Source organism: Rhinopithecus bieti, unplaced genomic scaffold (assembly GCF_001698545.2).
Source record: "Rhinopithecus bieti isolate Rb0 unplaced genomic scaffold, ASM169854v2 scaffold_31787, whole genome shotgun sequence".
NCBI classification, from domain to species: Eukaryota; Metazoa; Chordata; class Mammalia; order Primates; family Cercopithecidae; genus Rhinopithecus; species Rhinopithecus bieti.
In genome coordinates, this window is record NW_016814655.1 from 3777865 (window position 1) to 3798896 (window position 21032).

A 21032-nucleotide genomic window follows, 5' to 3' on the forward strand; every position below is an offset into this window, starting at 1 on the left:
TGTAACCATGAGCTGCTCAGTGACTTCAGCTGTTCTCTCCAAAGAGGTACCTACCTTTTTCTGTGATCCAGAGACCTATCCAGCACGCCCATGATGCCCACCTGCCCTCTTCCAACCTCAAACCAATGTCCCAGTGCAGGAGGTCTCAGGGGCCTGGGGTAGAGAGTTTACCTGAGAACTGGTGTGGGCTTCTCACCCTGGAGATTGCCTGCCTATCCTGGTCCTGCGCAGACAGCAGAGTGTAGGGGTTAGAGGCCAGCCTGCTTAGGCTCCAATCAAGGCTCTACAGCCCCTCGATGCCACAGTGTCTCATTCACCTATGTACATGTTTATGAAATAAATGTGGCAGTAAGTGGCCCGGGCACAGACAGTCTGAGAAGTGGGCAATCTGGGAGACACAGGGTTTGGAGCAAGAGCAGGAGGTAGAGGAATCGGACCGGTGGCATTGCTTCACCTGCAGTGGGGGCACATCCCCAGATCTTCCTGACTCTGGCGGCTTGTGACTCATCGGCCCAGGTTACCTTTTTTCAGGCGTGTATGGGTTGTGTCATAAGAGAAGGTTGTGGTCTCCAGGGTTGGCAGAGCCTAGGGGAGGGAGATGGGCACAGGGAGCAGAGGGCCTGACCTGGAAGTGATCCTGTTACCTCTCTTCTCTAACCCCAGGCAGAGAGGGACAGAGTCTGTGGGCTGTTCAGGCAGAGAGGGACAGAGGAGTCTGTGGGCTGTCCCAGGCAGAGGGGACAGAGGAGTCTGTGGGCTGTCCCAGGCAGAGGGGACAGAGGAGTCTGTGGGCTGTCCCAGGCAGAGAGGGACAGAGGAGTCTGTGGGCTGTCCCAGGCAGAGGGGACAGAGGAGTCTGTGGGCTGTCCCAGGCAGAGAGGGACAGAGGAGTCTGTGGGCTGTCCCAGGCAGAGAGGGACAGAGGAGTCTGTGGGCTGTCCCAGGCAGAGGGGACAGAGGAGTCTGTGGGCTGTCCCAGGCAGCCCGCAGGGCCCTAGATCATGGTGTTTGAGCCAGTAGCTCAGAGATAACCCCTCTCCAGAGAGGAGGACACCGAGACCCTAAAAGGGCAGTGGCCCTCCTGAGGTGCCAGAGCCACAGAGGCCTGGACCTCAACAGTCCAGACTCCTGGTCCAGGGCATTTCATGGGCTTCGCAGAGCTGCAAGCAGAGGGTTGTGGAACTCCCCAGAAAGGGTAGGAGAGACAGAGGGCATTCAGGACTAGACTGCTGGCTGTTTGCAAGCCCAGACCTGTCATACGGGACGGTGAGGACCTAGTTGAAGACCTAGAAGATGAGCTGGGGTTCTAAGTCCTTGAGGTCTCCCCACGACTGTGCAGTGGTACCTGGCAGTTTTCCTCTCCTCTCCATTGTTTTCACAGCAGCTATCAGAGAGCCTCCCCCCACCAACATGCCTCCTAGATCCTTGGGTGGTCACTCGCTGCAGCCTCAAGTGCTGCCCAGGGAGAAGCCTTGAGTTCTCCAGACAGGAAATGGAGAACTGGGCCATAAGCAAAAAAGAGAATCAGTACCAAATTACATTTGGGGGCAAAGAAGTATCAGGGAAGAAGGGATGGGGAGGAAGACAGGACCGTGTGAAGAGGACCTTCTCGGAAGGGACCAAAGGCAGTGGAGTCCAAGACCTGGGAGCTCAGAGGACTTTGTATGAATGAGGTCTTATCACTTGGCCATGATCTTCAAGCATCGTGTGAGGATGCAGTGCCCACTTACTGCGACCGAAACGTCAACACACTTAAAGGGCAGCTGTGAGTGGCGCCAATGCAGCGGTACCACTGACCCGTGATGGGGAAAAGGCAGCCGTTGACTGTTAGACACTGTCTGTGAGGCACTTAGTCTGGATGCCTTTGAAAGCTGAGAAGGCAGCCGAGCTCCAGGCAAACCAGCATCCTAATGGGTTTGAAAGACCATAAATGGTCTCTCTGTATGGCCGGAGCTCCCTTGGCCTTTCCTACAAGATGAATTTTCACACACTGGACATATCACTATGTCTATTTCATTTTCCATCAGACATTGGTTAGTGTGGGTCGCAGTTTATTCGTCCCACTTCTCAGGGAGTGTGCTGGTCTTTCCTGCCTTAGAACAGATGCAGGCTCCTCAAGGCTGGAGCTGGGCCAGCCATTTGCTGGGTGCCCAGGCCATCTGGCTCCATGCTCCACTTCTTGTGCCTCTCCTTCCCTCCTCGTCCTGGCCCCCGAGCCACGCCTGTTGCCCTGCAGTTTCTCACAGTCCTATTCTTTCTTGTCCTCCCTGCAGGCTGGTGGTTTGTGAGCACCTCTGAGGAGCAGGGCTGGGTCCCTGCCACCTACCTGGAGGCCCAGAATGGTACTCGGGATGACTCCGACATCAACACCTCCAAGACTGGAGAAGGTGAGGGCTTGCAGGTCCAAGGGGCAGGAAGCAACGCGGCCTCTGCAGGCAGCTCTCCCACTCTTCCCTAAAACCAACGGAACCCCTAAAGTGAGCTGAGCCGTATCCCAGCCTCCTCCCTTGGGATCTCGTCTCAGTAAGGCTGGCCCAAAATCTCACCTCCCACCCCAGTCCGACCCCTGCTGCTCTGTCTCAGGGGCTCAGGAACTGAGGGGTGGCTCAGACCCCTACACAGCCAGCCTCTCTGATTAGCTTTAATTCTGTGAGGTTTGTTTTCCCACCCACTCCCCTTTTTTTATTTTTATTTTTTATTTTTGTATTTTTTTCTAGAGACGGGCTTTCACCATATTGGCCAAACTCCTGGGCTCCAGCAGTCCACACGCCTTGGCCTCCCAAAGTGCTGGAATTACAGGTGTGGGCCACTGCACCCAGCTCTTCCTTTTTTTTTTTTTCTTTCTTTTTTTTTTTTTAAATTCCAAACACTTAAAACTACTCAGTGAGGTTTTCAGGGTCTTTCTCCTTGCATTTCAAAGAGCCTGCCCCTGCCCCCTCAGCCAGCACTGGCCTGGACCTAACTGTGGCTTCCGTACTCCCCAGAGCAGGCTGCTTGATCCCAGTCCATTTGAGCCACCCCCAGTTCCTGGCTGCCTGCTCCTAGTGGCTTCCAAGCCTCCCATGGCCTGGCTGCAGGAATTCTTTCCCTAACGGTTGGTGGGGATGGTCCAGATGGATGTGTCTGAAAGCCAGAGGGATCAAGGCCGCCACCCGGCGCTCGGGCCACCTCCAGGCCTGCTTCCTGCTGCCAGGCCAAAGTAAGCAGCCGCCAAGTGCCAGCTCCTTATTCATCCTTCCCCTAAATGTCGGTTACTCGGTGGGCGGTTGGGGCCTCACCCTTCCTCCTATGTCGAGGCTTTATTTCAACCCCTTGACCAGAGCCTCGGCCCCTGCCATGTGCTTCCACTGTGTGACAGGTTTCCAGGGACAAGGCCCCATTGGGAAGGGTCTGCATGTTCAGGCTGGGCTGCTCCCTGAGCCCTGGGGCCGAGCCTGCACCCGTCTCCCCTCTGGTTCCATTGCACCTCTACAGCAGGGGAGAGTCTTGGCCCCTGAGGTAGGTCTGGCCTCACATGCCTGCAGTCCCCAGCCTCGCCTCCTACCTAGTTCCACATTCTTTGTGGTGTTGTTGAGACAGAGCCTTGCTCTGTCTCCTAGGCTGAAGTGCAGTGGCACAATGTCAGCTCACTGCAACCTCTGCCTCCTGGGCTCAAGCAATTCTCATGCCTCAGCCTCCCGAGTAGCTGGGATTACAGGCACCCACCACCACGCCTGGCTAAGTTTTGTTTTTAGTAGAGATGGGGTCTCACCATGTTGGTCAGGCTGGTCTTGAACTCCTGGCCCCAAGCAATTCACCCACCTCAGCCTCCCAAAGTGCTGGGATTATAGGCACACAGTGCCCAGCCCCTAGTTCTACATTCCACAAGGTATGCCAGGGCCTCTCAAAAACAGCAGGAGTTCACAAAGTACCAGATACTAGACCGGGTCCTGAAATGCCCTTGCCCCTACCCTGGGAGGACTCTGTGGCTATGGCCATCCCCATCCTTCCAGCAGTGGGAACTGAGGCTTCAAGATGTTTATCAGGTTTGGACCCTAGTCCACCTCCTTTGTCCCGTGGTCCTCACTGCTGTGCCACACACCTATCTGTGAAGCATTTTGCTTGTAAGCAGTACAGGCAGCTCTAGGGCAGTGCGTGTATGAATCAGAGCCCCAGTTGAAAAGGCTGAACCAGGAAGGTCAGAGCGGAGCTGTTGGGTCGACTGTGGAGGACTTAGGCACTGAGTGGGGAGAAGGCCAAGGCAGGAAAGCGCCCGAGAGGAGTGGAGCACAGATGCCAGCCTGGTTGGAACAGACGGCAGGTGCTTTGCACGCAGAACAAGTAGTAGTGGGTTGTGCAGGATTTTGACCTTGATGGAGGAAGAATCAGGCTGCCAGTGCAGGTTCTGCGTTCAGAGGGTGTGTGTGTGTGTGCGCGTGCATGCCCAGGGTGATTATCCTAAAATAGGTTCCTCTGCACACCTCTGACAGGGCCTGTGTGCCAATACTCCTGGCAACTTCTGGATAGCTGTGGATTCCACCATCACATCTTGGGCATTTCCCACCCAGATCTACAGAAGGGCTCAGGGATGGGTCCCCTGGGCCTAAGGCCCCAGCTGCTGTGGTGTGTCCACTAGTCTCTCTGCACCTGCAGCCACATGGCCAAGAGATTGGCCGACCCTAGTTCCCTCTGCAGCCATCTCTACCCCAGCACTATGGCCATCCCATCATAGGTGCTCTGAACCCTGTAGACAGAAATTGGAAGCCTGCATCCTATCAAAGCTTTCCTAATAGCTCATGCTTCATTACTTTGGGAAGAAAAGATGATTGGCTGTTCTGGTATGTCCTTATCATGAGACACTCTGGTGTGTGTTCATGCGGCTCTTGAACCCAGGTGTGCTGTGGGAGTTCAGTATGGTAGTAAGGGTGGGAGTTGAGACTTTCTTGACCACTGATAGAGGTGCGGGTCCAAGCCTGACATTTGCAGGGTGATTCAGTGAACCAGGAGAGGTGTGTCACCTCTGTCAAGCCCTCGGGTTCATTTGTGATAGAGCGAAGACCAGAACCTAAGTCTCTGCCTTTGCTCCTGTGTCCCACACCTACCAGTATGGACCTGCTTCTCCAGAGTGGGCGCATAGTGGGACATGCGGAACAGACCACAGTCTTCTGTGCTGCTGTACCAAGGGCGTGTACCCAGGTAGTGAGCAGATTCCCCAGCACCCAGACCCTGTCCCCTCCCCACAGCCCCCTCTTCCCAGGGCTTGGCAGCCCAAGGGGCAGCAGAGTTAGGGGAAGAGCAATAACTCGGGGTGTAAAGTCTGTGGTAAGAGTCTGGGCTTTGGAGCCAGACTGCCTGGATTCACATGCTGCCTGACACAGAGTGTTCCTTAAAACCCTGTGCCTCTGTTTCCCCATTTGTAAGATGCTAACCACATAGGGCTTTTGTGAGGCCCAAGTGAGATGATCCCTGTACGTGGTTTAAACTGGGCCTGGCACACAGAGTAAATGCCGACATCAACACCTTACTGTGAATGCGGCCTCTGGTCTGGCCATGAGCTGAACCCGTCCATCTCTACAGAGAAGCCCTACACACCTCCTCCACCTCTCCCCGCCCCGCCAGGAGGCCTTGCACAGGACCTGATTCATGTTTCCCAGAGCCTTTAAGCCCCTTGTCTAGGCTCACGCCAGGGCAGGTGGTGTCACTCTAAGACAGATGAGGACAGAGAGGCTTAGAGAGGAATGGCCGGCCTCCCAGTGACACAGGTTGCTGGCAGCGGGGCCTGGACTGGAATCCACACCTCCTAGCCTTTTGTCCAGCCCTCCTCCTTATAAGAGGCAGGTCAGACAGGTCCCTCTCCTTCCAGGAAAGCGAATGCTTTCCCAGGGCCTCGGTGGTCTGGGACGGTTTTATTTTCACTCCAGCCACTGGCCCCCCTCCCATCCCCAGACCCAGGCAGCCTGGCACTTTCTTTGTGTGGTGCCAGGAAGTGAGGCCAGCTGGCACCCTGTAGCCCTGTTCCAGTGTCCGTTTCATCTGGGAGTCCCACAGGAAGACAGAGGCATCTGGAGCTGGGGTCTGAGCAGAGGGTGCAGGGGGCTCAGAGCCAAGCAGCAGCCACCTGGGGAGCAGTGCAGGATGCTGCCCAGTGCGCGGGGTCCGGAGCAGTGAGAAGCTGGGGAGGGGGGCCCCTGTCATCAGATGTCCCAATGCGTGGCCTGAGAGGAGGAGCAGAGCCAGGGCCTCTGGCACCCACCCTTGTCATTCCATTCAACAGCTGCTTCCTGGGACCCAGCTATGTGCCTGGCCCTGTGCTAGGCCCTGGGAATGCAGAGACACAGGGCAAAGTTCCCAGAATGGCGAGAGCTTTCAGCCCCGCAAGGAAGGGATCCAAGTCTCTCTTGGGCACACTGATTCTTCCAAGTGTGGTGCCTGTCCAAGGTAGCATGTTCACAGTCAGTACTCAGTGAGCGAGTGGACATAAGCTCAGATGTTGCAGGACCCCAAACCCTCCTGGGAATCAGCACCGCCCAGCAGTGAGGGACACTGATCTCACCATCCCTGGAGGCTGCAGCTGAGGGGCTGCCTTGGACTGGGCTGGAGCTAGGGACCCTCTTTGTCTCTAAGGTGCTGGGATTCTAAAGGCTTTAACCCATTCCTAGGCTCAGGGGCGCACACTGGGGAGTTTGGCTGAATTTTCCCTGTGTGCCAACCATGACCTGTCATATCTGCCCCATCCAACAGGGGCATGCCTTTGGTTCAGTCCAGGTGGTGGTGACCTGGAAGTGTGGGCCTCCCCTCCCTGTGCCCCTTCCTCCCGCCCCCATCCCATCTCATCCTCATCTCCATTCTCTCCGCCGGTTGCTGTTGGCCGCATGCTCCATCGCCATCTCCCACACCAGTGTCCAAGAGACGCAAGGCCCATCTGCGGCGCCTGGATCGCCGGTGGACCCTGGGCGGGATGGTCAACAGGCAGCACAGCCGAGGTGACTGCGGGAGCTGGCTTCTCCTCCCTCGCAGCGACCGCCTGTCTCTCGCTAACACTGCTCTTTCTTTCCGGGCTCTGCTCTCTGCCCTGTGGCCTCCTCATTCACCCAGATTCACGGGCCAGGCTTTTTTCTCACCTACTGCAGCTGGTGTGGGGTGGGCCTGCTTGGGAACTGGGGTGGCACTGGGGGTGTCTCTGGCTTTTGTCAACATCCTGGGTATGAGGGTCATGGAACACAGTTGTGGGTTCCTTGAAAAGGTACAGGGGCTTGAGGAGGGGGACAGGGGGTCTCAAGTCTTTAAGAAAGGCCACATTGGCCCTGGAAGCTGCAGATTAAAGGAGCTAAGCATGTCTAGCCCTCTGGGCCATCCCACTCCCCTATCCCTCATGGCCCCTGTCCTCTGAGAAAAGGCTCCCTCAGCCAAAGTTATTCTATCAGTTGCTTGGAAACAAAGCAGAAAGAAGGACCGGCTCACATTCACGCTCCTCCTGCTAGCTCCACAGAAACTAGAAAGGGAGCAAACCAGACCCAGCCTAGTACCAGGGTGCAGCCCAACAGGCTCTGCTGAGGGTCAGGTCCAGCCAGGAGCAGTAAGTGCTGGGGCTTCAGGAGGGGCCTGATCCAGGGGAGTCCATAGAGCCCCCCCAGACCTGGCACATGGGCTGATCAGATGTTTGTGGGTTTAGAGCTTTCTCACCCAGGATCTTTCTAGCATCCAGGAACTTGGAAGGTAAGGGAGTGGAACAAACCCCCAGGGCTGGGCCGCTGATCAAACCCCTAAACATCTGCAGACCCCCTGGGCCAGGGCTTGGCCAGCCCCACATGGAGCAGGGTGTGTGTGCTTCTCAGAATGACAGCACAGAGAGGGGTGTGTCATAAACATTGGCCTTTCTGGAAGCGGGGACACCCAGTGTCCCCCACCCTCACAACTTGGTTCTAAATGACCATAAGAGCATGTTTTGGTGTCTGCCCCAGGCCCAAGGCAGCAGGAAGCCTGGACACAGGTGGTTACAGCCTATGGCTGGCTCAGCATCAGGCACAGAGCACTGGCCATGAGGAGTCCAGCTTGTCCTGAGGGCAGGGCCTCAGGCAGGCCAGACCCAGTGAGCTGACACAGGGCTGGGGGCCAAGTTGTAGAAACAGCAAGAACAGGCTGGACATAGAGTGAAGGCCACCCTAAAGCTAGGACGTAGCTCAAGCCTTGGCGGCAAAAGAGAGTGGGACGTAGGTCTGGAAATGTGCCAGCCGAGGGATGAAGGTTTGCGCCCAAACACCCTTGCCCCACTAAGCCCCAAACACGACCATCCCAAACCACAGACATGCACAGCCACTCAATGGCCACAGATATGACTGGCGCCTGTCACATCAGCCCTCCCGATACCCACTATCCACAGTACCCAGGCACACAGCCCTCACAGTATACACAATTCCAGTTATGCAGCTGCGCATACACCGTGCCATGTGTCTTCTGTTTATACAATCACAAATGCATCATACACAGTCACAAAATCATCACACACACACATATACACAACATACACACATACGCCATGCGTACCTCCACAGCAACACTCACAAGGACACATACAGCTTCATACACACAACGCCTTGCACCACATATAGCCCAGTCACAGACATACAGTGACATGTAGAGACACAAATATGCAATGAAATGCCTAATTCTTGGTCACCCATACCTAAGCAAATATAAGCCCCCAGCTCTTGCTCTCTTTCTTTCTCTCTCTTCACTAAGAAACCTAAACAACATAATTTCCCAGCCTCAGCCTGATGGGCTAAGTTAAACCAGGCAGCCAAGAAAAACTTGCAGAGAGTTGGCTTGGAGACGCTTGCTGCAAACAGCAGAGCTGGTGGGGGAAGCAGGCTGCAGGTTGTGGAGGAGCTAGACAAGAGAAAAGCAGAGCTTCCCCACAGCCTCCGCTCCCTATTCCCTCAGCCAGCCAGGCCCTTGGAACCAAAAGGCCTCTCTCAGTGGGGTTGGGTAAGTCGTGGGGGCAGGAGGGGAGTGGGGAGACTGCTGACAGAGGGGAAAGTGTTGGGGAAGAGGAGGCTTCTGTGGTTTGGAAACTGCAGGGCGTCCAGCCCCTGCCTCCAAAACCAAAGCAGGCCTGTCCCCCTCACCCACCTGGCTGACCGCCTGGCTAGCCCTCCCCAGGGCAGGCTGCCACCGTCTCCTGGTGGCGTGGTCAGAGTGCCCACGGCCCCAGTGCTTCCCAGAAGCCCTGAGGATCCCACTGGAGCTCACAGCCTCCCTTTCTTCAACCCCATTTCCAACGGGAAATCTCTTCCCGAGCCCTTGACCACCCTGAATCATGCAGCTGCCCGCTGAGGGCCTTCTCTTGTCAGGTGGCCCCAGATGGGGTTTGTGGCTCAAGCAAGTCTCTCTCCCTTGGGACACCTGTGAGTTGGAAGGCCTGAGACCCACAAGGCCCATGTCCACATGGAAAGTCCATGCCTCTGCCATCTGAGCCAACTGGGTGGAAAGGAGCTGGGAAGACCTGGTCTGCCTGCCTAGCCCTGCCAGGGAAGAGGGCTCTGGGTTTTCATCCCTGCAACCTGTGCAGTGACCGGGGCAGGACGAGCCTCCCATCCAGGAGCTCTCACCAGCAGCACATGAACTCCTGGACATCTGTGGTTGCTGCAGCCCCAGGGCCCCCAAGAACCTTTTGCAGGAGCAGCTCAACTTTACCAGCCAGCACTGATATCCCTGGTTCTGCTCCCACCCACAAGAGGTCAGGAGAAAGCCTGAGCTTACATGGCCCACGGGATTCTGTCTTCCACGCACCCCAGGAGGCTATGAAGGCTGGGGCTGGGCCCTGGTGGCCCAGGAGGCTGAGCCCGTGTGATGGTCTAGACCCTGTTCTCTGCCATGAGGCAGGGCAGGGCTTCTCTGATCTTCCCATGAGAAGGGCTGTCATTTTTCCCTGCAAATGCAACCTTGCCTAGGAAAACCTTAATGATGGCTTCCTGCTCGAACCACAGACTTTTAAAAATAGCCCAGCTGAACAAAGGCAAAATGTGGAGCCCAGGCCTCGCCTCATCCTAACCTCAGAATCCTGGATTCCTGAAGCCTGGCACTGCCCCTCTGGCCGCCGCTGGGCCGGGATTTGCCATGCCTTACTGGAAAATGGAGCAGAACCAGGAGCAGGCAGGAGAACGGAGAGAGTTGGACTGTGGAGCCCTGAACTTCTCAAAGGGCCGAGTCAGAATCTGGCTGGGCAGGGTTCTCAGGCTGCCTTGGCAGCAGTTTGAAGCATGGCTGGGTTGGAATCTGAAAGCCTCCAGGAGTAAGGCCCTCCCTGAGTTGATGCTGACCAAGTTCTGCAGCAGAGAAGGGCGTGCTGAAAAATCCTGCAGGCTCCCATGGGTCATCACCCTCCTTCTGCTTTTGGGCAGCCGTTTGAATTTGGCTAGTGGCCCATCTGTTCTGTCCTCACAGCCCAGCAGGGCAGCCACAACCACCCCCAAAGGGAGCTGCTATCTCGGCTCAGCACAGGGCTGCAGACAGGACCCCGATAATCCAGGGGAGAGTGGACAGATGGCCCTCCCACAACTGGGGATTGGGGTGGCAGCTGCCTCCCACCCCCACGGCCACCAGTCTTAGGCAGGCTGCCTGTCAGCGTCCAGCCAGGGAGCCCAGGGGGTGGCTGTCACAGCTGGGCGCCAGGAGGGCGGGCGTCCCAGAGGCCAGAGGCCGGCAGCCTGCTGTTCTGAGCTCACAGCGCTTCCCATCAGCACCCTTGCTCGGCCTTGCCTCGTCGTGATGCAGTCAACAGTCTCTCGCTGTCTGCCAGGCACTGTCTCAGCCCCTGGGGAGCACCCACACTAGAGAGGACAGCATTGGCCCAGGGTGACCCTCCAGAAGGGCATGGTCAGACTGCCGCTTCCTCCTCCTGTCTGAACTCCTGTTCCCCCAGAGGAGGCGGCGGGGAGTGTTCCACCCCGAGCAGTCCTCTACGGAGTGTCTCAGCCAGGAGGCAGGGACTCTTTAGCCAGCCAGCTAGGAGCACAGCCAGGGAGTACGTACCTGTGGGGTCTACCTATCAGGGGCTTCCTGGGACAGGGAGAGCTGGACCCCAGCAGGCATGGAAGAAACACCCTCCTGGAAGCCTGATCAAGGACCCAAACGGGAGGCACCCAGGCCTCCTGCCAGGAGAGAGGCTGAGAAAAACCAGGGGAGGCACCGTGGTACCCCATTCTCCCCACACCTGTCCTCCCAAGCCTTCCTGAGAGTCTACAAGGACTTCTTTCCCAGTGCCTAGGGAAGACCTTGGGCAAGACCCTGAAGTGACATCCTTGAAAATAGAGCAGGCTGCCCTCCAGAGGGGCTGGGCCTCGGCTGTGTGGTTGGCACAGCATGTTCTCCTGCAGAAGCCGCTTGGGCGCACTGGCCCAATAACGGCCCCAGGGTGCTACCTGATTGTGCTGTGCTTGGTGTTTCCAAGCTCATTTGGCTGTGAACCCTTGTCTTAACAAAACACATATAACTGCTCCCATAAGACTTGGGTTCCATGGACTCCTCTTGGGAGATTACATGACCAGGTGTTAATGGATGAACTGGGTGCTCAGGGAAGGCTTCACCGAGGTGTCCCTAGAGCCTCTGAGGGTCAGACAGAGGAAGGATGCGAGAGGTTGAGCTGGGGGCAGGGATACGAGAGTTCGTCTGGGACACAGATGGAAACAGGGCACATATCGAGGAGAGGTAGTATGCCATGGGGCCTCAAGGCATGCAAGTTCACCTCATGAGGAGCCGGCTTCTAGTCCTGCCCTCGGCCCAGCAAGCTTCTGCAGCCCTGTGGACTTCAAGGTCCCGGCAGCCTGGCTGCCATTATCAGGCTGGGAGAGCTGACTCCCCACTCCCAGGGCCTTGCCTGACAACCTGAGTCCTGGCTGGCTTTGGCACACACTGGGAGCAGCAGTGACCCCTGCTCCCATGGTCTCCCTGCTGCCACCTCTGGGGCCTGGTCCTTCCCTCCCCTGGAGAAGCCAGAGCCCACCCAGCGCACCTTCTTGGCAAGCAGCTGAACAAAGGCCAGGCCAGGGCAGGAGGAGCGGACAGGAAACAGGACCTGCAACCTGACCTCAAATAATCTTGCTTTCTTGCTCCCACCCCCAGAGGAGAAGTATGTCACCGTGCAGCCTTACACTAGCCAAAGCAAGGACGAGATTGGCTTTGAGAAGGGCGTCACAGTGGAGGTGATCCGGAAGAATCTGGAAGGCTGGTGGTATATCAGGTAGGGAACCCTTACATGTATGAACGAGATGCCTCTCGCCCACCTGGGCCCTGGGCAGAGTGCAAAGTGGCCGCAGTCACCTGTGGCAGGTAGATACTGACAGCTTTGTGCCCACGTCACAGGGCTGGGCTGCTACACCTCTGCACAGCTGAACAGCTCAACCAGAGAGTGCTCATCTTGCAAATTTTCTCCTGGGACGCATAAAGCAGAGCTTGAGTCACAGCCAGCGGGGCACAGAGGCCCCGGCTCAGCTTGCAGGCTGTGGTGCAATCCCTTCCCACGTATCTGCCAAGAGAGTTCAGCACATCTGAATTTGGTTTTGTGTGTCCGGCCTTGGCTGCCTGGCCTGCTCCACAGCTAGGTCTGTCTGGAGCACTGGCGTCCGCAGGCCTTGCTGAAGTCCCAGCAGGCAACCTCTGCTGCCCAGGCTCAGCACTCAGGGAGGTGGGCTGGGAGCGGGGGCGGGGGCGGGCACAGATGCAGGCCTCTTGCAGCCATGTCCCTGGTGGATGGGGACTGGCTGTCCAATCTGCAGGGCTGGTTGCAAGGGCTGGAGCAGAAGTCAGGCCTCGGCTCAGGCCATCAGAGGCCTCTTCCTTCTCTTGCCCCTTCCTCTCCCAGGCCTAATCACAGTTCTCAGCCTAGAATCCTATTGAATGGTGTGGGTAGGGAAGTGGGGTCTTTCCTGACCTTCTGGAAGCAAACAATCCCATGGGTTTCACTCACCATTACCTAGCCAAGACCTGCCCTTCCATGACCCCTGCTCTCAGGAAATGCTCCAGACTTGATCTCAGGAAGTGCTTTTGGTGTCCTTGGAACTGGCTCCGCTGTGATGACTTTGCCCACCTTCTCTCTTCTCTGCCAGTTACCCAGCTGACAGGGATAGTCCTATATCCATGGGCTCTGGGGCCCCCAGACCCACTGTGGGCGGGACATGCATTCTAGGTGGTCTCCCACAGAGGGGACAGGATTGTGCAGTGGCACCAATGTGCCCCAGGCGATGTGAGTACTCATGGGACAGTTGCTCAGAACATGGCACAACATGATGGCATTAAAGGCTAGTTCATGCTGAGGTCACTGGCCATACGGAGATTGCACCTTAGTTTGACCTGATGGAACACGGCTCCATGGCATGCACTGCACCCCCCACCCCTACCCTGCCCCTACCCCACCCCACCCTGGAGCCCTAGTGCATATCAGTCAGGAGGGCTGATATGTCCCTTTCTGTCTCATTGGGCAGGATGGGACTGTGCATCTGGACGTGTGTTGTCCAAAGCCACTGCCCCTAGACTTTTATGTTCTCTGAGCAATGGAAACTAGAGTCAACCAATAATCCACCAGCCATGAGTCTGACATGGGAAAGTCAGGAAACATTCTGGCAGCTTGGTGGCCTAGCTCACTTGCCTGGAGCTTATCTACAAGGCTGCTTTATTATTATTTTTTAGTTTTCTAAAATGACCAACAAAGTCACTCTGAGCTGCTTCTAGTCTGCTCCTGTCCCCATGGCCTAGTCTTACAGCCAGCAGGAGCTCAGACTGAGAAAACCCGGCTGAAAAGATTCCACCTTAAAAAGGCTGCCAGACACCCCCTTAAATATGCCATTTCCCAACATTCCAGGCTCTACGTTGATCCTCATTTCCTGTCTTTCTTCTCCCCCCACCCCTACACACACACACACACACACACACACACTCTTGCACTCTCTCCATCGTGCCCTTTCCAGCTTGCTTCCCGCTGGAGTCATTTCATTCGCCAGAGCTGGAAAGCAGATGTGAGCAGAGCTGGACCCAGACACACACAGCCACTCCTGATTCCCTCGCGTTTCTCCTCCTGGAATCTAATTTTATCCATATAGCACTGAAGGAACACAAATAGGAGCACTCGGGGCCCTAAGCAGGCCTGACCTTCACCTCCATGAGCCCCCTCTCCCCATAGCTCTACAGTGTCGATGTAGAAAAACCGTCAGTGAGGGCCAGTGGGCTCATCTTTGTCTTTTCTCTGAGATGCAAGAGCACCAGGCTCTGGGCCAGATGCTGCTAAGCGCTGTGTGACCCCCTTGCTTTTCTGAGCCGTAGTTGTTGGCTCACGTGAAGATTAGGTATTTTTACTCATTGCTCCCATCCACTCTTAAAATTCTGTGCTTCTGTTTGCACCCATTGCATCAGGGAGCCAAGACAGGCCCCTGACTCCCACCCATGTGTTAACTCACATCTGCCTCCCAATCCCTGGGGAGGCGAGCTGGGCTCAGCCTGCCTGCGTGTTTCTGTGACATGAACATAAGAAGCCACCTCCTACCTGAGCTTTCTCGCAAAACTTCAGCTTTCATATTCCTTTTCTCCCACCTAAAGAGTGCCCAAGAACAAGGTCAGATCAGGAAGACGGGGGAGGGGGGAGTTTCAGACATCTGGTGTGGAGGAGCCACTCCAAGGAGCCAGATGTATCCCAGAGAGCAGACGGGGACATTGCAACCCAGACTTGGGGGCACTGGTCAACGACTACTGGACCAGGAAGTGAAGTCCCCATGGGTTTGGGTGAAAACTCAACACCACGAGGAAAAAAGGAAAAGCTTGTTTTCAGAAGTCATCGAATCACCAGAGATTAAGTCAGCCCTATCATTTGCCTCTTGCCTTTGTTTATGAGCTTTTGGTTTTGTTTCCTTTTGTTTGGTTTTGTTTTGCTTTGGTTTTAGTTTTATCTAGTCATGTGCTTTTGTCTTTTCACTTATGGTTTCTGCTTTTGGAGCCCCACGTAGACTTTCTCAACCCCCAACATTATGTCAATCTTCTGTTTTTTTATTCTGCTATATGGTATAAAGCCAGTGTCTGTCTGTCTTGGTTTTCCTAACTGGGTCATCAGTTTTCCCCAAATCACTTATTACATTTTTGGAGATAGTGTCTCACTCTGTCTCCCAGAGTGGAATGCAGTGGCATGATCGTAGCTCACTGTAGCTTCAAACTCCTGGGCTCATGCAATCCTCCCACCTTAGCCTCCCGAGTACCTGGAACTACAGGTATGTGCCATCACACCCAGTTAATTTTTTAAAAAAAATTTTTTTTGGTAGAGATGAGGTCTCGCTATGTAGCCCAGGCTGGCCTTAAGCAATCCTCCTGCCTCAGCTTCCCAAAGTGCTATAATTACAGGTGTGAGCCATCTCGCCCAGCCCCAAATCACTTATTGAACAATGCATCCTTGTTCCACTACAGTAAGTTTAGCCTGGTTTGTGAACTTGGTCTGTGACAGTCTATAGAGGATCCACCTACTCTCCCTGCAGTGGCATCACAGCTTTCCCATTCAGTCATCTGGCATGGAGGAGCCATTCCAACTAAGACGTTGGAGACATCTTAGGTGATCTCAACGTGTCTGTCCTTCTGGGTACATTTTTAGCAGCGACTCTATCCCTGCATCTTGCAGAAGAGACATAAACTGAGCTCCAGGGAAGGGACTTGTGCAAGGTACCATAGACTAGAACTCAGACTGCCTGACTCTCACCTTCTAGAGTCAATTCCCTCTCTAATACCTCCCCTTCCTACAGGCCATTTAACTTTACTTACCACATCCGCACCTTCTCATTTCTTATCTTTCCAATTATCCTCAACTGACTGGGAAGTAGCAGGCCATTATGAAGTCCTCCTTTGGGCAACCCAAAAGTTGATAAATCTGATCCCAAGTTCCCACGTTTGCCTGACTTTGCAGAGAGCTAGAGCCCACCCCAAGAGGGATCGGGCAAAGAAAAAGGAGCATGGTGGGGAGGGGGGGCAGTGGGAATTGGTGTCTGGGTGTCTTTTCCACCTACCCTTGGTGCCATTTCTCTCCAGAGTATTGGGATTGCCAAGCCTTGCAGAACATGGTAGGGAAGGCTCCCCTGGGCAAGGCCAGATGGATCCTAGGGCCTGGAAGTGGGGTGTGAGGTCAGAGTGCTCTAACAATAGCACATCCGCTCCTCCCCACAGATACCTAGGCAAAGAGGGCTGGGCGCCAGCATCCTACCTGAAGAAGGCCAAGGATGACCTCCCAACCCGGAAGAAGAACCTAGCCGGCCCAGTGGAGATCATCGGGAACATCATGGAGATCAGCAACCTACTGAACAAGAAGGCGTCTGGGGACAAAGAAACTCCACCAGCTGAAGGCGAGGGCCATGAGGCCCCCATCACCAAGAAAGAGATCAGCCTGCCCATCCTCTGCAATGCCTCCAATGGCAGCACCGTGGGCGTTCCTGACAGGACTGTCTCCAGGCTGGCCCAGGGCTCTCCAGCTGTGGCCAGGATTGCCCCTCAGCGGGCCCAGATCAGTAAGAACCTCGCTGACCTCTAGGTCCTCACTGCAAAGCTCCTTAGAGAATGGGCATGGGTGCATGAAAGCCAGGGGGGTGCATAGGACCCCCATGGTGTTTTCCTCCTGGGCTACAGACTGGCCTTTGACCCTCACTCTGTCAGCTTGTGTCATGCTAATCACAGGAGTGGAGAAGGCAGAGGAGTATGATGACTCAACTGCTCCCAGCTGCTCCACGGAAGCTAGATCACATGAGGATGTAGGTGGTAGCGTTCCCTCCTTCTCTAGTGGAGAGCCAGCAATGGTCACTCTGCAGATACATGCATTCTAAGAGCAAGAAATGCTTTTTTTTCCTTATGGTAAAGGCTTTATAAATCAAGACAGATGATGTGTAGTTGACTTTTTTAAAAAATCAAAAACATTTCCCTGGGCTGTAGAATGTGGGTGCTATATGCAGGGCTGCCCTACACAGTGACAGTCTGTAGAGAAACGTCTTTCTGGGCCTTAGCAGCTCCTTCCCTGTGACTTTCCACTGGTTACTGGAAACCTAAAAGACCTAGGAGCTAAGGCTTTACCACTCTGCACAGGCAGTTTCAACAGGGCATTCTTCAAGAATCACCTTCATTTCTACAGGAGACTCCGGGCAGTCTGGCACCCTCCATCTCTGGCCCAACAATGCCTTTTGTTGAGGCTTAAAACTTCTGTGTTATAGGAGCCTAGCTTTTACTTGTGTCCAGCCATTCTTAAAATCTGGAGGAAAGCTGTTTCTTTAGTTTAGCTCCACTGGGTTAAGTTAGCTCTCGTGCCTGAAATCTTTTAGGGAACAGCTGGGAAACAGTTATTGGGCACCTCCTCTTGCCTGGCATTGTGCTAGCTTCTACGGATTTAATAGTAAGCAAAAAATAGACATGGTCTCTGCTCCTAACTTTGAAAATCTGATAAATCTATACACCCGTTACCCTGAAAAATGCCCATATAGCTGCACATTTTGAAAAGTGCACATAATTTTAGAGGGTTCATAGATCTCCTGGAAGCACCACCAAGATAAAGGTCTAAGTTTCCCCTTGAAGAAGCCCAACTACAGTGCCCATAGTGACTTAGAGCATCAAGCCTTCATAAAGGCTGAGCAAAAGCATGAACTGGAAGGATCAGGAGTTAGTTTCACCTAGGGAAGGCAGGTATGGGCACTGTTGCCCATCGTCTGACTGGGATTTCTGAAGCCATGTCTCTTCCTTTAGGCTCCCCGAACCTACGGACAAGACCTCCACCACGCAGAGAATCCAGCCTGGTATGTGTACTGAATTTCTTCTCCCTTTTCCTTCCTTTTCTATGGATGCACTTATAGCCGCCCGATCAATTGGCTATCTTGCTGCAGAGCCTCTTGATCCAGGGGTTTTCCAGGGCCCTGCTGGGGATTCTAGTTTTGTGGGGCTAGGGGCAGGGAGGGAAGCCTGCAGATCCCAGTCTTCCTGGGGGCCTGGCTGGACAGTTTATAATCGGAAACACACTGCACTCCAAAGCTAAATAAATCCATCCCAGCCACTGCATTGGCAGACATAAACATTTAGACTGCCCGGCAAAAGTGTCCAGCCAGGGCATTGCCAGGGGCTGGAAATGGGGCTGCTGTCCATGTTAGCCTGGAAGCCTTTCAGCTTTCCTTGGTCAGGAATGCCCAGTGGAGGTGGTGGATGGCAGAGTCTGGGAGGGCAGAGGGCAGATCAGTGAACATCTTCCAGGGAGGAGTGTGAGTTGCAAGGACTGGCTCATACCCCAGCTTCAAGAGGTTAACAATGCCAGGGTCCCTGGCTCATGTGGGTGGGGTTTCCTGGTGTCCAGACCCTCGGGCAGGCAGATAGGCATCAGGGGCCAGGGCTTGGGGTGCCTGCGATGCTGGTGGCAGGCCAAGAGCCCTGGAACAAAGAACTGTTAGTAGGCGCAGTGGGATGTAGTGGAAAGAGTGGGTCTTCAAGTGCCAGGCACGGATTCGGATTCCACTTCTGACACTTAGAGGTAGAGAGACTGTAGGTAAGCCACTTGCCCTCTACAAGCTTCAGTGCTCTTATTTATCAGATGGGATAGTACTAGCCATCTCTTAGGGCTGTTGCAAGGATGAAATGAGATGATGTATATGGCGGGCTAGCAAACGGGTTTCCATTTCCTATGTCAACTCTTGCCTGCTTGGTAGTACTACCTGGTTCACTGGGTTAAGGAGGATTCTGAAGTCACATTTGGGCTCAGCAGCAAGAGTTCCTGTGGTCAGTGATATCAGCCCTGGCTAGGGGGGATGGCACCAGTCTATGGAAGAGTAGGCTCTCCATAAAATATGGTTTTTAAAGATTTCATCCCTGGAGATGAGACCTTCCTTGCCCTGGCCGTGGACCCCAGTGGAGTTTCTCTTTTTCCTCCTGAGTTTTATATACCCAGACACTGAATTCTCCCTCCCAACCATCTCTTCTAGCCATGGCTAATTATTTTCAGGCAGACTTGATTTTGGCAAGAATGGGGTAATTCCTTCCACACTTACCAAATGCGGGGATTGCTGAGGCAGGGCTGCTGTTTCCAGTTAGGCCCAGCTGCATCCCACCTGGCCAGAGATGTGTTCTGGGCTGAGCCTGGGCTGTGTCTGCTCACATGCACGGCTGCACAGCCAGGCCCTGGGGCCGTGAAAGGTGGCAGATTCTCACTCAATCCCTCAAAAGCAGCTTCCTCCCACACCTCACTCACTCTGACCCAGCTCAGTTTCAACTGGTGGGGTTAGGACATGCAGAGCCTTGAAGGATGAGGAAGGCTGGGAAGAAGAAAGAAGTTCAGGAGGGCTGAGCTCCAGCTTCTATTTATTGAGCTCTCCCTATGCCCCTCTTTGGGCCCAAAGTGATGTATGTTATTTCAGGGATCCTCTGCAGGACGCTGGCATTAGTTCCATTTTACAGATGAGAGAACTGAAGTTCAGAGAGATCAAGGGCTTTGCCCAGGGCCACACAGCTGGTAAATTGCTGTGATTGGAGTCCAGCCCCAAGGTTGAGGTCTTTCCAGGTCTTCCTGCTACACCAAGCTTCTTCCCGTCCCGTCATCCCTCCCACAACTTTTTTTTCTCAATTGCTTTATTTGAATCCCTTTGCATGAGGGAGGACATAAATAGCGGTGTACAAAGTATATTTTAGCAGAGTAGAGAGAAGACCAGTGAAGCAAAAGTGTACAATCCACAAGGGCAACGGGTTGTCCATTCAGTTTCCTAGTGAGCGCTCGGTGCCTTAGACCAGTGTCTGGCACCCAGTAGACGCACAACAAACAGTTGTTAAATGAATGGGGGAGGCTCACAAACCATGGGCCAAGGCCAGCTTCTAAATATCCTTGAATGTCATGCTTAGATGCTGCTGTGCCAGTGTCTGAAAAGCATTGAGGATCTCCAGTGAGTTCTACCCTGCCCACAGAATATTGCGAGTTTTATTTAGTGCTTACCTGCCTATCTGGCCTCGTCATGATGACCAGCTAAAGACTTTGCTCACCCAACCGCACTGCCTCCTTACACACCCACCCCAGACTAGAGACCAGTTGTGCTCCATTGCCTTGCCTGTGCTGCCAGAAGTCCCACCTGCAGTCCTCGCCCCTAGACTCCAGAACAGTGGATTTCCTTCCTCTCCCACAGGGCAGTGTGCAAGGGCTTTGTTAGAATGATTTCTCTGCTTTTTTTTTTTTTTTCTGAGACAGTGTCTCACTCTGTCACTCAGGCTGGAGTGCAGTGGTCTGTTCATAGCTCACTGCAGCCTCGAACTCCTGGGCTCACGCTGTCTTCCCGCCTCAGCCTCCCCAAGTAGCTGAGACCACAGGTGCATAACACCATGTCCACCTAGTGTGTGTGTGTGTGTGTGTGTTAGAAATGGGGTCTCACTATTTGCCCAGGCTGATCTCAAACTCCTGGCCTCAAGCAGTGCTCCCACCTGGGCTTCCCAAAGCACTATGATTACAGGAGATTTCTTGCTTTTTAGTTTTCATTTTGAGATTCAGCTATTGAGGCATCTGAAAATTTGACCTCCAGAGATGTAAGATTAGAAATTACTATATTTTTTGTGCTGGGCACAGTGGCTTATGCCTGTAATCCTAGCACTTTGGGAGGCTGAGGCAGGAGGATTGCTTGAGCCCAGGAGTTTGACAGCAGCCTAAGCAATATTGCAAAACCCTGTCTCTACTTTTTTTTTCTTTTCTTTTCTTTTTTTAGCAAACTCTTCCAGATCCTGAGAGAGCCCATCTCTACCAAAAAAAAAAATTAAAATTAACCAGGTGTGGTGGTGTGTGCCTGTAGTCCCAGCTACTGGGGAGGCTGAGGTGGGAGGATCACTTGAGCCCAGGAGACGGAGGCTGCAGTGAGCTCTGATTACTCCACTGCACTCTAGCCTGGGTCCCAAAGCAAGACACCTATCTCAGAGTAATAATGATGATGATGATGATAATAATAGTAGTAATAGTAATGTGAGCATTTTGATAGCTCAGACAAGTCTCCCATGAATCCTGAGTATTATTAGAAAGCCTCATCAGAACAGTCCCCTGG

The 21032-nt window shown here is 54.2% G+C and overlaps 2 protein-coding genes across 4 annotated transcripts in view; one reads left to right on the plus strand and one right to left on the minus strand.

The window, feature by feature from the left end:
• The window catches only part of SH3PXD2A (SH3 and PX domains 2A), a 72167-nt gene that overhangs the window by 39183 nt on the left and 11952 nt on the right, over positions 1–21032 (plus strand). For all 3 annotated transcript variants that reach the window (XM_017851738.1, XM_017851736.1, XM_017851737.1), the window contains 5 exons: positions 2274–2387; positions 6879–6962; positions 12100–12217; positions 16168–16505; positions 17725–17774. In XM_017851738.1, the coding sequence (XP_017707227.1) occupies positions 2274–2387; positions 6879–6962; positions 12100–12217; positions 16168–16505; positions 17725–17774 (704 nt within the window). The remainder of the gene's footprint in view (positions 1–2273; positions 2388–6878; positions 6963–12099; positions 12218–16167; positions 16506–17724; positions 17775–21032) is intronic.
• Positions 1–21032, minus strand: part of NEURL1 (neuralized E3 ubiquitin protein ligase 1) — a 158756-nt gene that overhangs the window by 25065 nt on the left and 112659 nt on the right. The gene's annotated exons all lie outside the window — the stretch shown is intronic.